The 14,894-nt window shown below is 36.5% G+C and overlaps 1 protein-coding gene across 1 annotated transcript in view; it reads left to right on the plus strand.

The window, feature by feature from the left end:
* Positions 1–14,894, plus strand: part of LOC121390200 (DIS3-like exonuclease 2) — a 105,897-nt gene that overhangs the window by 27,105 nt on the left and 63,898 nt on the right. The window contains exons 7-10 of the mRNA XM_041521964.1: positions 9,198–9,650; positions 11,967–12,114; positions 12,482–12,569; positions 14,112–14,211. Coding sequence (XP_041377898.1) covers positions 9,198–9,650; positions 11,967–12,114; positions 12,482–12,569; positions 14,112–14,211 — 789 coding nt within the window. The remainder of the gene's footprint in view (positions 1–9,197; positions 9,651–11,966; positions 12,115–12,481; positions 12,570–14,111; positions 14,212–14,894) is intronic.

A 14,894-nucleotide genomic window follows, 5' to 3' on the forward strand; every position in this document is an offset into this window, starting at 1 on the left:
AATCGTTCAATTGTTGTTTCTGGAAAAGAGATGGTGTAATTAATGAGTTCTATTCTGGTTAGGAGCTTTGGTGACCCTGATTGGTCCTCTGGTTGACCAATTAGTGAGGTGTATTTTTCAATCCTATCTGCTTATAATAAATAGGCGGGCTATTGATAATATTCCATAACTTGTTTTTAGCATGGATAAGGTGGCTATATTTGGGAGCAGTTACGTCAGGCGGTTAGGACAGCACACTCGTGGTGACGTGTGTGTCAGCCGAATGCCGATTTTTTGGTCACGGTGGTATGATATCGGATGAGTTGTATAAGGCTGCGGTGGAGTACCAGCCGTCGCTAGTGATAGTACACCTGGGCGACAACGACATTGCCCCTGAGACAGTCCCGAACGATATTGTTGACCGCCTTTTAAGGTTGCGTCAACGTTTTTTGACTGAAGGGGTGGCTCGAGTATGTATTCTGGAGATTTGCCGCTGTGGGGTGTTTAGGAAGTCCCCTGAAATGACTATAGCCCGGTTTAATACCCTCCGGAATGCAGTCAACCGTGGGCTGAAGAAACTGATCCGGCGGGACTCGGTGCCGCTGACTACAAATTATCCCGAAGATTTTCTGGATGATGGGGTTCATTTTAACCCCCGGGGAATGCGAAAGTACTTCTTTCGCATTCGTAATACTATCAGACCATGATAGTATTATAATACTGGCCCACACCTAATTACCTGTTCCCAGTGGAAGACGCAGACCACTTGTCATGTCATGTCATGTCATAGGGTTTTACGTGCACATTCAGAACAAGCTGTTGTAGCGCACAACTGTTGTGGGCACAAGAGCCGGTCTTGGCCGGCTCCTCCGTCCATGACAGGAAAGGTGGGGGGAGGGGAGAGGAGGGACCGCCTGCACTGGCAGGTGCAAGGGAGCACCAGCAGCCCGATCAAATCGGTTGCAGGCGGGTGGGGGTGGTGGTGCTATGGAATTTGAATGGAGCAGTTAAATGCCAAAGAGAAAAGGGCGCGCAATTTTGATTGATGGTAATTGGCGCAATTTTGAATGGTCGGTCGAAAGGTAAATGGCCGAGCTAATATAGGTTTTGATATTAGTGAATTGAGAGTAGCTCACGCAGACCACTTGTCTCTCACTGTATTTATATTCCCTCATTATAATAGAGCGGCCTCCCATTGGCTGAAACTTATCAGTCTATCTTAGCAAAGCACGTGCGAAAGCAGCATGCACAAACTATAATACATTTCAGCCTATCATCTGTAATACTGGCAGCCATAAATAACGCAATACACCATCTGTAATACTGGTAACCATAAATAACAATACTATTCACAGGTTTGTTACATTGCCCTCCACCAAAATAAGGTGATCTCCTGACAACTTTTAAAATATAACAGGATCTTTAACTTGTGATTGTTCAAATGAATCCCATTCATCACCGAAACACATACATTAATGTGTCCAACACGATTGTCTTTCATATATTGTCTATAATAGTAATTCCATAGCACATGTCGAAGGACTTCGTGAAATTCAGTGATAGGCTGTTCTTTTCCTGAATCCACCATCATAGTTGCATCTCAGTAACTGTCAGGAAAGCACCATAGCAAGCAATGACATCTCCCTCATGGCCACATAACAAACTTCAGATCAAGACGTCCATCATTACTTGTACAGTTATCAGCAAAGCTACCCATCAAGCAAAGACCTCTCCATCACAGTTACAGATTTCCTCAAGCATCAATCAAGACGAATTCTGAAAACTTAACTAAACATTAGTTCGCCTTAAATACATATATACTCAATTACACCTTCATATCAATAATCACATCATAAAACACCACATAATATAATTCACAATTATACCAACAAATACGAAAATTTGAGCACTTGGAATTAAACATTTAAACATATTTAGATTATCCAAATAAAATATCTCAAAATATTAATAAACAACGAACAAATGCTAAATGCTGATCAAATAGGCCACTCGTATAAACAATGCAATCATCTATATAAATCATGCAAGTTTGCCCTTGTAAGCTGGCCAAAATACAATCCATTAATCGTTGGAATGTCCCTGGCGCATTACACAAACCAAATGGCATTACATTGAATTCATAAAATCCCCCTGGTATACAAAACGCAGTTTTGTTTTTACTCTCGGGGTCCACCTCTACCTGCCAGTACCCCGAGGACAAATCAAGAGCCGAGAACCAGGTTGACCCAGATAAATGGTCCAACACATCATCGATTCGTGGTAATGGATAGGCATCCTTTAGGGTGACGTCATTCAATCGACGATAATTTACACAATATCTCGTAGTACCATCCTTTTTCTTAACTATAAGACAACTGGAGAAGCCCATGGTGATTTTGATGTTTTAATGATAAAATTGTCTAACATATCATCCATTATTTTCTTCACCTCACTTTGTTTATGATACGGTATTCGACGAGGAGATTGTTTAATTGGGTCACTATCAAGGGTATTTATTTTATGATAAACAAAATTAGTACATCCTATATTATCCGCCCCTGTAGAAAATACATCCCGATATGTTTCTAACAATCTATCCAACAGTTTCCGATTATCAACATTTAATTCTCCAAACTTGGCAGAATCAAAATTCAGTTTCACGGGACTAATCTCCGAAACAATTTCACATTTATCTTCCACCTCGACTAACTTCCCCAAACAACTACCCTTGGGAATTTTCACTTCCCTTTCAGTTAAATTCGCAACCCGAATGGGAACCTGTCGGTTATGAGGTGTAACCAATACCCTTGCGACGACAATGGTATTGTCCCTTTCAGACGCATCGTTGCTATCAACGCACCCCTCACCACAGAATTCACCGTTTAGATCTGCGAAAAACGTCATCATGGTTAGCGGGAACCAACACAATCTCTTTGGTAACAACATATACTGACATTACCTTTCCACTACGATGGATTGACACATTCCCCGACATAAGTTTAAGTTTATCATTCTTCAAGTCCAACTTTGCCCCACATTTGGTAAGAAAGTCTGCACCTAAAATAACCCTATAGCTAAAGTCTTTTATGACCACCATGGGCACAACCAGCCGGTTTCAAAATTCCAAAATTAATAAAAATTTCACCTAATTGAATCTGACAATGTCTAAACTCTACATTGGCTAAATGGCCACTCCCTTTCGGGTGAAATCTATCACTCAAGGTTCGTGTCAATTCCTCAAAATTATCACTTTTATCGCCACCAATGTCAAAGTAAACTTAAACTTCCACGTAAACAAATCCCCAACAGTCTAGGTTTATCGTCATCCTTCCACCCATTTAAATCTCTGTAGAGTTCAAAAGTTTGCAACTACTCGGCCCAATCCTCCGGCTTTTCCCCATTGTACGGTTCTGGCCTAAGGGCCGTGCCCGGTTGAACAATCGGTACCGAACTCTTGTTTAAACCAGTTCCTAATAATACTTTACAATTACTCGCAATAGGTGTACCAGCATCCATTTCAAAATAAGGGTTTAATTCCTGTTTAGGACTAGACATTAAACCTACATCGCGTTTTTCAAAGACAAATGAATCGGTACGACCCCTACCCCGACCCAATGACCAACTTGTCAAAACGGGCGTATCGTTATTCATCTTAACATAATAATTACTATACTAATCACTACAATTATAGTAATTACCTAACTAAAGTTAACCCTAATGAAAACCTACACTATCCTAACTTTTTGACAATGAACACTGCATAAACTACATACTATAGTAATTAACAGACAACCGATCCTACTCACAGCGCCAAATGTAACCGTCCAAAACCTACAATAACATCAATGAAGACGGAACGACCAAGAAAGAGCAACCAAGAAAGAGCGTCAATTCCCCATCAACTTTAAATATTTAAATGTGGACGGGATAGAGGCTCACTCGGGGGCGTTCAGCCACGCAGATTCATATTTATTCATCAGGTTGCCATAATTAAACTAAATCACCATAAATAGCCACTAAAATAAAAACACAAATAACAACTGAAATATTAATATTTACTAAACCTAAAGTCCACAGTAGTGTTCAATGCCAAATAAGTATTTCAATACACCAATCCTACACTAATAAATAATCACCCCCAACCTCAATAAACTTAACCCCTATCCAACAATTACCCAATATAATACTACCTAATTACCTGTTCCCAGTGGAAGACGCAGACCACTTGTCATGTCATGTCATGTCATAGGGTTTTACGTGCACATTCAGAACAAGCTGTTGTAGCGCACAACTGTTGTGGGCACAAGAGCCGGTCTTGGCCCTCTGTCCATGACAGGAAAGGTGGGGGGAGGGGAGAGGAGGGACCGCCTGCACTGGCAGGTGCAAGGGAGCACCAGCAGCCCGATCAAATCGGTTGCAGGCGGGTGGGGGTGGTGGTGGTGGTGGTGCTATGGAATTTGAATGGAGCAGTTAAATGCCAAAGAGAAAAGGGCGCGCAATTTTGATTGAGGGAATTTGGCGCAATTTTGAACGGTCGGTCGAAAGGTAAATGGCCGAGCTAATATAGGTTTTGATATTAGTGAATTGAGAGTAGCTCACGCAGACCACTTGTCTCTCACTGTATTTATATTCCCTCACTATAATAGAGCGGCCTCCCGTTGGCCGAAACTTATCAGTCTATCTTAGCAAAGCACATGCGAAAGCAGCATGCAAAAACTTCAATACATTTCAGCCTATCATCTGTAATACTGGCAGTGATAAATAACGCAATACACCATCTGTAATACTGGCAACCATAAATAACAATACTATTCACAGGTTTGTTACATAGGCAACGACCCGAAACATTGTTTTTGTTTCAAAAATCGTTAATCAAATTATTGCATATAAATCAAATTATTGCATATAAATAAAATGTTGTATTCAGGATGTAATAATCACAAATCATAAAACGATCCTACATTGTTGATAAAAATATCAAAGAAAAATTGCAAAAACTTCAAAGTGTAGTTGACCTATATTATCGCCGTTTGACCCAGATACAATACTTCGTTGGACCAACTGCCAGTGATTTCTTCTTCTTTCACTCCCTCTATAAACATGTCAGAAGAAGTTGCACAAATACATGTTTAAAGTCATGATTCCGATAATAATGTTTTCAACATTTACTTGTGTGACATCTCAAGTGACCTATTGTGGTAGGGTGCACATTTTCTACGTCCGCTTGGACTACCGTGTGTCACGCATAAACATTTCTCGTTTTTGATGAAAAAAATTAACCGGCATAAGCGTACAGGCTTCCATTTTTGTTGGGAATGCAGGCAGATTTTTGCCAGTCAAATGAAAATCCCCAAATCTGGATAACAACAATTATTCGTATTAGCTTTATTGCCAACACGTAGCTAGCGGGGAGAGGCAGTGATTGGGGGGGGGGGAGATTTTATTTTATTTTTTACTTAACGACACCACTAGAGCATATTGATTTATAAATCATTGGCTATTAGATGTCAAACATTTGGTAATTTTGACATATACTAGTAGTATTACAGAGGAAACCCGTTACATTTTTCCCATTAGTAGCAAGGCATCTTTTATATGCACCATCCCACAGACATGATAGTACATACCACAGCCTTTGATGTACCATTCGTGGAGCACTGGCTGGAACGAAAAATAGCCCAATGAGCCTGCCAATGGGAATCAATTCCAAACCGACTGCACTTTACCAATGGGCTATGTCACGCCCCTGATGTGGGAGGAGGCATGAGGGGTAAAATAATAGAAAAATACTGTCTATTGATACTGATGTTTTAAGTATGTAACCTCTCTGAAATGGCTGCAAAATGGTATTTTAGAGCCTGTAGAAAATGTCCTGGGAATGGGTCATGCTGCCAGACCTGCTAGTGTCTTGTGATGGAAATACGTGGTGAAAAGGTTTTAGGCCAGCTCATTTGCCGGAAATGCTATACCTGGATAGTATTCAAATATGTAAAAACAAATAGATGACCAGTGACAGTGTATATAACTTGTGAATGTCCCCGGGGTAGGGATGGAGTTCACAATAGTTGGTATATAGATATTGCATTTAAACTAATTTGTTCAGATCTACTAGCACATATCCGTGACCCATTTCCTTGTGAATTTGGTCATTCTACCCCTTTCCAAGGATCCTAAGGGTGGGGCACAAAGAGGGGAAAATTAAGCCAATTGTCTTGTCCAGGAATACCATAAAAATATCAGTTTTGCGAATTTTGTTAATGTCATTCCCCCCCCCCCCCCCTCCCTTACCCCCAGGGAGGAGACAAATTCCTTAAACCATCTATCATATCGACAACTACATGTACTTGACCATTTCCAAACAAATGTATTTGGCAGTTGCTCTCACCTATGGAAAACCCAAAATCATGAATTTGGTCATTTTAATCCCCCTAGAAAAATGGGTGCCCCGCACTCCATATGTTTAGTAGTTGTGGTCAGCAATTTACTCAAGTGACCATTTAGATCCATTTTTATATCATGCATAAGTGTTCAACATTAGATGCATTCTATGTATACATATTTAATTAGGGATCACATGTTGTTGTTGTTTGTTTCTTTGGGTTTAAAACATTTTTTAAGTGAATGAAAATTTTTTTTTTTTTTTTTTTTACAATTGTGACCGTGTGAAGCACTATGCAAGTATCTTGTGTCGCAATAAATTACTGAAATGCATAAAATCCTTTTTACTATTTGTAGTATTCTAATATCAGTGTCCAGGGTTTCTGCCAGAGGGTATGAAGGGTAAAATTATGTACCCTAAACTCTTGGGAATTAATGGATACGTTTTAATAATTTTTAGAACGATTATAGTAAGAGAACTGCTTTGTACATGAAATGCAGTGTCCAAGTTCAAAAGATTCCAAACCTATAACCACCTAGTAGCTAGTGGCAGTTATGATCTGTTTGGGGTTTTAAGTACCCTCAAATTATTGCTTACTGGTGTCCTTTACTTTTGACTTAATGACCCCAAAGTTGTATGCACACAGCAAATAGTTTCCAATTTTATCATAGCTTACCATGGTAACCAATAGTTTGCATTGGTTACCATGGTAACAGTTTTGAACTGGGTACCATGGTAACATAGTTTTGAACTAGTTACCATGGTAACAGAATTAATAATTTTCACCTATCTTTTCTACAGGCATAGTACAATTATTTCACTATACATTGGGGTTTTTTCAGTCCTTAAAAATGATATTTGTTAGAAATTGTTTTCTGTGTTTTGCATTGGTTACCATGGTAACAGAATTCACAATTTTAACCCTTCCTTGTAAAGAGCTGGGAGCTTATTGTTATGTCATTATACAGTGAATTTTATTGAAATAAATTTATTTGAAACATGTCATATGGGAAAAGTTTCCTATTTTTGCATTGGTACCATGGTAACAGAATTAGTAATGTTCATTTGAAAATGACAGGAAGTGAAAGGGCATATACTTTTTAAAATCATGTGTCATTTGACAATCATATGTAAATTAATAGAGAAAGTATACATACTTTTAGTGTCTAGGTAATGTTGGATACGTTTTAATGTCCACAAGTTATAAAAATGTGTTGATGATAGTATGTGCATTTGACCCTATTATTCAAAAACAAAATTAGCTGTCTACTTAATTGTTTTTTTAAAATCAAGTCGTGTGGTTAAGTAATCACAGCATAGACTTAAATAAAAACAAAAATATTAGTTTTAAATTAAAGTTTTCATAATTATTAATATAAAAAAAGGTATATTGAAATTTGCAGCTGTTACCATGGTAACATAAATAATATAACTGACTACAAATGTTAGCATTACGTAGGTGGATATTCTTAGTATATGTATGTTTAATTTCAGGTTGAAATGTCATCTGATTTTAATAATATTACTAGAAATGTATAATAATTCATGTTGGACCTTATGTTCATAATTTATAAAAAAGCGTTGATGGCCGAATGTGCATTTGACCCTATTTTTCAGAAAAAACAGTGGCTGTTAACTTAATTTTTTCTTTACATCAAGCAGTATTTTTAATACATCACAGCATAAATTTAAATTAAAAGAAAAATATTTTTTTAATTATAATTTTCATAATTATTAATGAAAATATGGTATATTGAAATTTTCAGCTGTTGCCATGGTAACATAAATAATATAACTGACTACAAAATGCTATAATTACATAGGTGGATCTTCTTTATATATGTGTGTGTTATTTCATGTCAACAGAAATGTCAACAGATTTTAATAATATTACTAGAAATATATAATAGTTTATGTTGGACATTATCTTCATAATTTACCAAACCGGCCTCGGTGGCGTTGTGGCAGGCCATCGGTCTACAGGTTGGTAGGTACTGGGTTCGGATCCCAGTCGAGGCATGGGATTTTTAATCGAGATACCGACTCCAAACCCTGAGTGAGTGCTCCGCAAGGCTCAATGGGTAGGTGTAAACCACTTGCACCGACCAGTGATCCATAACTGGTTCAACAAAGGCAATGGTTTGTGCTATTCTGCCTGTGGGAAGCGCAAATAAAAGATCCCTTGCTGCCTGTCGTAAAAAGAGTAGCCTATGTGGCGACAGCGGGTTTCCTCTAAAAACAGTGTCAGAATGACCATATGTTTGACGTCCAATAGCTGATGATAAGATAAAAAATCAATGTGCTCTAGCGGCGTCGTTAAATGAAACAAACTACTTTTTTACTTTTAATTTACCAAAAGCATTGATGACAGTATGTATGGCACCCTCTTATTCTGAATGAAATTGGCCATCTACTTAATTTTTTCTTTAAATCAATCAGTATTGTTAATAAATCACAGCATACACTTAAATTAAAAGAAAAATGGTAGTTTTTAATTCATGTTTTCTTAATTATTAATGAAAAAATTGTATATTGAAATTTGCAGCTCTTGCCATGGTAACAATAAAATAACCATCTAAAAAATGCTATCATTACGTAGGTGGATCATTATAGTATATAAGGGTGTAATTTCATGGTAAAATATCGACAGATTTTAATAATATTACTAGAAATGTAGAACATGCCGGTGAAAATTCTTTAAATTTGGCAAAAAGAATGCGGCAGGATAAGGGTTAATATTTGTATGAGATTTTTGTTTGTTTAAAGCAGTAAATAATTAGAATTAATTACTGCACAAGTATCTGTAATTTATTTAATTGTTGGTATCATTGTGTTGTAGGTCTACATGAATGACCTGGAGAACTTTGAGAGATCTCAGGCAGGTGCAGTGAGTGTGGTTGCCCATAACGATGCAGACAGTGACGACTCTGGACCAGATGTTATTATAGAGGAAGAGGAAGTAGTGGACAGTGTAGGGTTACCTACAGCTGCACCTGATGATGATAGAACACATGGACAGACATCAGTCTCAGCTACTGTTGAATGTGTTACTGACACTTTGTCAGGTCATGTCAAATCTTGTGATATACAAGATAATAAGCCTGCTAGTGCAAAGGTTACAAATGTAGCAAGTAAAGCACATACTCCCAAAACAGACAAGAAAGTTAACTATACTTCAGTAAAGGACATTTTGCAAGATGGCAGCCCTGTGATGAAGAAATTGTTTTCTGGTGAAAGTAAGAGTGCTCGCCAATCTATCGCTCAAGACAAGTTTCTTCAAAAGACTGGAAAGGTTTTTTTTTTTTAATTGTTTATTTTAAAAAATAGAGTATTTGTGTTTGATACATATTTTATTAAGATTACTGCTTGTAATTCCATTAAGCAGGAACTGTACTGTTTTTCTTGAGTAATTGCTCAAAAGATGTCAGCAACTTGGGGAAGAAAGCGTGCCAGTTATTAAATAATTATAACAATAAGAATTAGGGGCTTTAGAGTTAAGGGGACAGTGCCCCCTGCTTCCAATCTCTAAAGTCTTACTACTTGACAGTATGGTTTGAACAAACAAATGAAAACGGTTCTCGTACATGCAAGGTAGAAACTGCTATGTGTAAGGCATAGTTTGTGAATTAGCTGTGGTTTCATCACTGATCATCAGTTATGTGATCAGTTTACACTAACTGATCAACTTTCACTTATACATTGGTTACAATATACTTTTAGTTTAAAGTGACAGATCCTAGTTTTTAAACACTAAGCAGCCGTCCAAAATAAGCCACAGTCGGCGTTAATTATTCGGTTGCGACTCCGTTTTCACCATTCAACAGGAACAAACATTTTGATTTTTTACATATTATTAAGTAGTTCAAGTTGTAAATATGTGTTGACAACTCTGTTTATTTGACTATTCATACTTTGTTTGTGCTTATATTTATATGTATCATCATATATGAAAGTGCATGTGTGTGTGATATACATATACACAGAATTTCACATACATTGTTTTCGCTTCCTATTTATTGCACAAGTTTATGTAGCGGTCTCGTGGTATGCTCTTTAGCAAAATAAACGAGTGCAATAAATAGGAAGTGAAAACAGTGTATGTGAAGTTCTGTATTTATTACATTATACATACCTTCTTTTATGTTTTACAGAAACTGTTTTTAATTTAATGTCATGACAACACTTTGTTAAATCTATGATCAAAACTGCTAACTGAAAGGTGCTAACTGCAGTAAAAATAAAAAGGCAATTCCTTATTTAAAAGTTCCGGTCCAGATTGCACATATGTGCGATACAAAATAAATTTATCACACGGTTTCAAAATGTCTTTATCACTATAGTAAGATTGAATAGGTATGTAATAAATTAATTTATTTTTAATCGATAATTAATTATGGGCGGAACTCTTGTATGAAGTGGTTTGTATACTGGTAGAGTAAGAAACAATGTCAGTACAATGTCTGTTTAGTAGGACCCATTCATTTCTCACAACCTACTTTTAGTGCATTACATGAAAGAAAATACTTGTCCAGATCATTACTTCCATATCAATTCATAGAGAATGATATAAAATCTTGCATGTAAGTACAACTTGGAATGGCGATATGTTGTGTGCCATAACTAGGTCACAGTGACCTACTTTTGATGGTACTCTTTGTTGCTAATGGAAATCAGATAGTATTTAAATGTAATTGTTTAGATTATCCATTTCCATACATCCCCCCCCCCCCCCCCCCCCCCCCCCCCCCCCCATGGAATCATGGACTGGCCAGTATCTGAATCCATGGTTGGCGTGCCTGAACCGCAAGGATGTGGGCACGTTAAAATAGTTCCTTCCTTCCTTCCATACATCCAAAGTGTTTCGGTGATCCCGAAATGCATTTTTGAAAACACTTACAAGTGCCTCTGAGAAATAGGCCTGACAGTTAAAGAGATGAGCTTTAGTCAACTTTTTATTGGTATTTCCATGTTTCAGCATCACAGACTCTTGTTTCACTCTATTGTAACTTTATTCAAATGTGTCACAGGTTTGTAGATTAACCAACCTAGTGACTTGAAACTAAGGTCTGCTACTTTTAGAATTATTTGAATTATTAGAATGTGTACGTGTACCTGTTGTCACGTTCACCGGAATAGAGCATACACTTCATTTACTTTTAATAATGATTCCTTTCTGATTTCTTTATCAGTGCAATAAAACAAATCTAAACCCAAAGAGATTTTACATTAGAAATAATTACAGTTCACATTTCATGACAATCAATTTTGGATTTCATGACATCGTTAAAATTCAACCAGTTTGCAGTTTCCATTTAGATATGAAGAGGTTTCATTATACTTTGTCAAAGCCTTTAAGGGGCAATTAATACCACTGTACAGACCTCCCAGCATGTGTTAAATTGGGAGGGGATGAATAGTTCTACTGTAGAATCACTGTGTTAGATAGTGGATGTAGGGGGCGGGGAGGTTGGTGAGGGATGTAAAATCTGTTGTGCATTATATTGTAAATACATGTATAATTTGTTTGTAGAGAGATGATACCTGTGATCTCTTGGGATCCATTTATTAAAGTGTTTACTACATTGTTGTGTTTTTTTATGTATTGCAGGTTGTTGCAGTTATCGAGAGAATACACTCACGAGCATGTGGAGGTTATATCAAACCCATGCGAGACAAGAACCCCAACTGGGCTCTCTTCTCTCCGACAGACAGTCGCCTGCCACGATTACAAATCCCAGTGGTGGAATGCCCCCAAGGTTTTTTTCTCAATACGTAAAATCTGAATACTGAGCAAATAGGTTTTTAATGTTAGTGACAAAGTTGAGCATCAAAACCTCTTGTTACAGCTATAATACTAAAAAAAATTCTGCTACGTTATGCTGGGTTGTCATTATACAGTCATTTATTCATCTATGTACATTACATACAACATATTGTGTTTTCATGTACCTTTTACATTGAATGACTGATGCTTGTTTTATGCTGAGGTTTAATTAAACATTGATTGATTGGTTTGTTCATTAATTCATTCAGTTGATATCATATAGATGTGTTTACTATAATGTAAAAGTATGTGAACTGTTTGTTAAATTGTAATAAAACCTTCTTCTTTTTTTCTGGAAGATTTCTTGACACGACCCAATGACCATGCCAACACACTGTTCATTGCCAGGATTTCTGACTGGAAGGAAAATTCAGCTTATGCTAATGGGTAATGATAAAAAAAACATTTCTAAATCCATGTTCAAATATCTGCTTTCATTCTGCTTCAACATAGAATCTTTTTCTCCTGCTCACCAAATGAAGAGTAAAAAGGAGCATATTATTGTCATATGTGTCATATTTGCAACGGGACATCATGACACAATCATTTTAGTATTCGCACAATATTCAGTCAGACTTCGTTATAACAACCATTGATGCTTTGACTATTATACCAAAATTGTTGGGAACAGCCATTAATTAATGTTAGTCAGTCATTACACTAGAATTCACACCGGTACAGGCTGTACCAATCGGAGATGTTTTCAACCAGTCAATGATTAAAAGTGAATGCACCTTCATTTTTTTGTCTTTTGATTTAATAATGCTTTTAAAAAAAATAGTTTATTATATTACAAGGTGTAGCCGCATTCTGCACCAGACAAATGTACAGTTTTATGTTATTTCATTGTGTGAGAATTTAGCCACATTCTTCACGGGACAAATGTACAGTTTTATGTTATTTCATTGTGTGAGAATTTAGCCACATTCTTCACGGGACAAATGTACAGTTTTATGTTATTTCATTGTGTGAGAATTTAGCCACATTCTGCACCAGACAAATGTACAGTTTTATGTTATTTCATTGTGTGAGAATTTAGCCACATTCTGCACCAGACAAATGTACAGTTTTATGTTATTTCATTGTGTGAGAATTTAGCCACATTCTTCACGGGACAAATGTACAGTTTTATGTTATTTCATTGTGTGAGAATTTAGCCACATTCTTCACGGGACAAATGTACAGTTTTATGTTATTTCATTGTGTGAGAATTTAGCCACATTCTGCACCAGACAAATGTACAGTTTTATGTTATTTCATTGTGTGAGAATTTAGCCACATTCTTCACGGGACAAATGTACAGTTTTATGTTATTTCATTGTGTGAGAATTAGCCACATTCTGCACCAGACAAATGTACAGTTTTATGTTATTTCATTGTGTGAGAATTTAGCCGCATTCTGCACCAGACAAATGTACAGTTTTATGTTATTTCATTATGTGGGAATTTAGCCGCATTCTGCACCGGACAAATGGACAGTTTTATGTTATTTCATAATGTGGGTTTTTTAGCTGCATTCTGCACCGGACAAATGGACAGTCCTATATTATTTCATTGTGTGTGTTTTTTTGCTGCATTTGTGTCTGCATATGCATATGCATAAGTGGAAAAACAACTTTAAGCAGTATTTTTCCCTACGTCACTATAGCAAGGGACATAACTCATGATAAATTTGCTACCATGTCAAAATGTTAATAATAAAGTGACCCAGGTTGTAACAAGTTCTGATTGTTTATATCTTACATTTGACAGATGGAACAAACTTGTGTATATTTGTGAAAATGTTGATAATTGTGAATTTGATATAACAACCATTAACATTAGCGTGGGGCAGTGGAAGAATATGTGGGGCAAGTACATATTATGTTTTTTGCACTTGCTCTGTGACAAGTAAACGTTTAAATAGTACTTGATGTGTTTTTTTCCCAGACATCTGTCTCGTAGTCTGGGAGAGGCGGGACAAATTGAGCCGGAGACCGAAGCTCTCCTGATTGAAAATGATGTTGACTACAGTGAATTTTCTGACAAGGTATAGTTCTCATTGTTCGTTAAGATCATGATTAATAAATCAATGTGCTCTAGTGATGTTGTTAAATGAAACAAACTGTAACTTTAAACACATTTTATTTATTAAAAAACAATGTTTGACATCCAGGAGGTATGTTCTTTGTTTGTTAAACATTCATTCATTCAGTGGTAGACTGTTCACTTGAGATACCATGATTCATAGTATTGAGCCCATCAAATCAGTCACTAGGTCTTCCATAACTAGTATATCAAAGGCAGTGCTATGTAGTATTGTGACGACCCTGGATTAGAGGGTGTCCTTGTAAATGGCCATAATTACTAACTATGAAGGCAAAAGATCACCAACAAGATTAAAATTCAACAATATTTATTTAACAATAACCTCAAAACACATACACAGGTAAACTGTATGTTCACTGATTCAGTTAGTGATATAATTCAAATGAATAATTAAATAAATAGGATTAGGTTACTTTCAGACTATCACATACCACAATTTTTCAGTTACCTTAAAAGACTGAGTCTTATTTACCTGAGATGGGTAAGTGGCACTATAATAATTATTACTAATATATGAAGTCCCCAACATTATAATATATACAATCTAAATTGTGGACCAAATAATTCAATAACTGCAAGAATACACACTTCAAATACTTGTGTTTAGTTTACATAGACCTATAT

Source organism: Gigantopelta aegis, chromosome 15 (genome assembly GCF_016097555.1).
Source record: "Gigantopelta aegis isolate Gae_Host chromosome 15, Gae_host_genome, whole genome shotgun sequence".
Classification (NCBI taxonomy): Eukaryota; Metazoa; Mollusca; class Gastropoda; order Neomphalida; family Peltospiridae; genus Gigantopelta; species Gigantopelta aegis.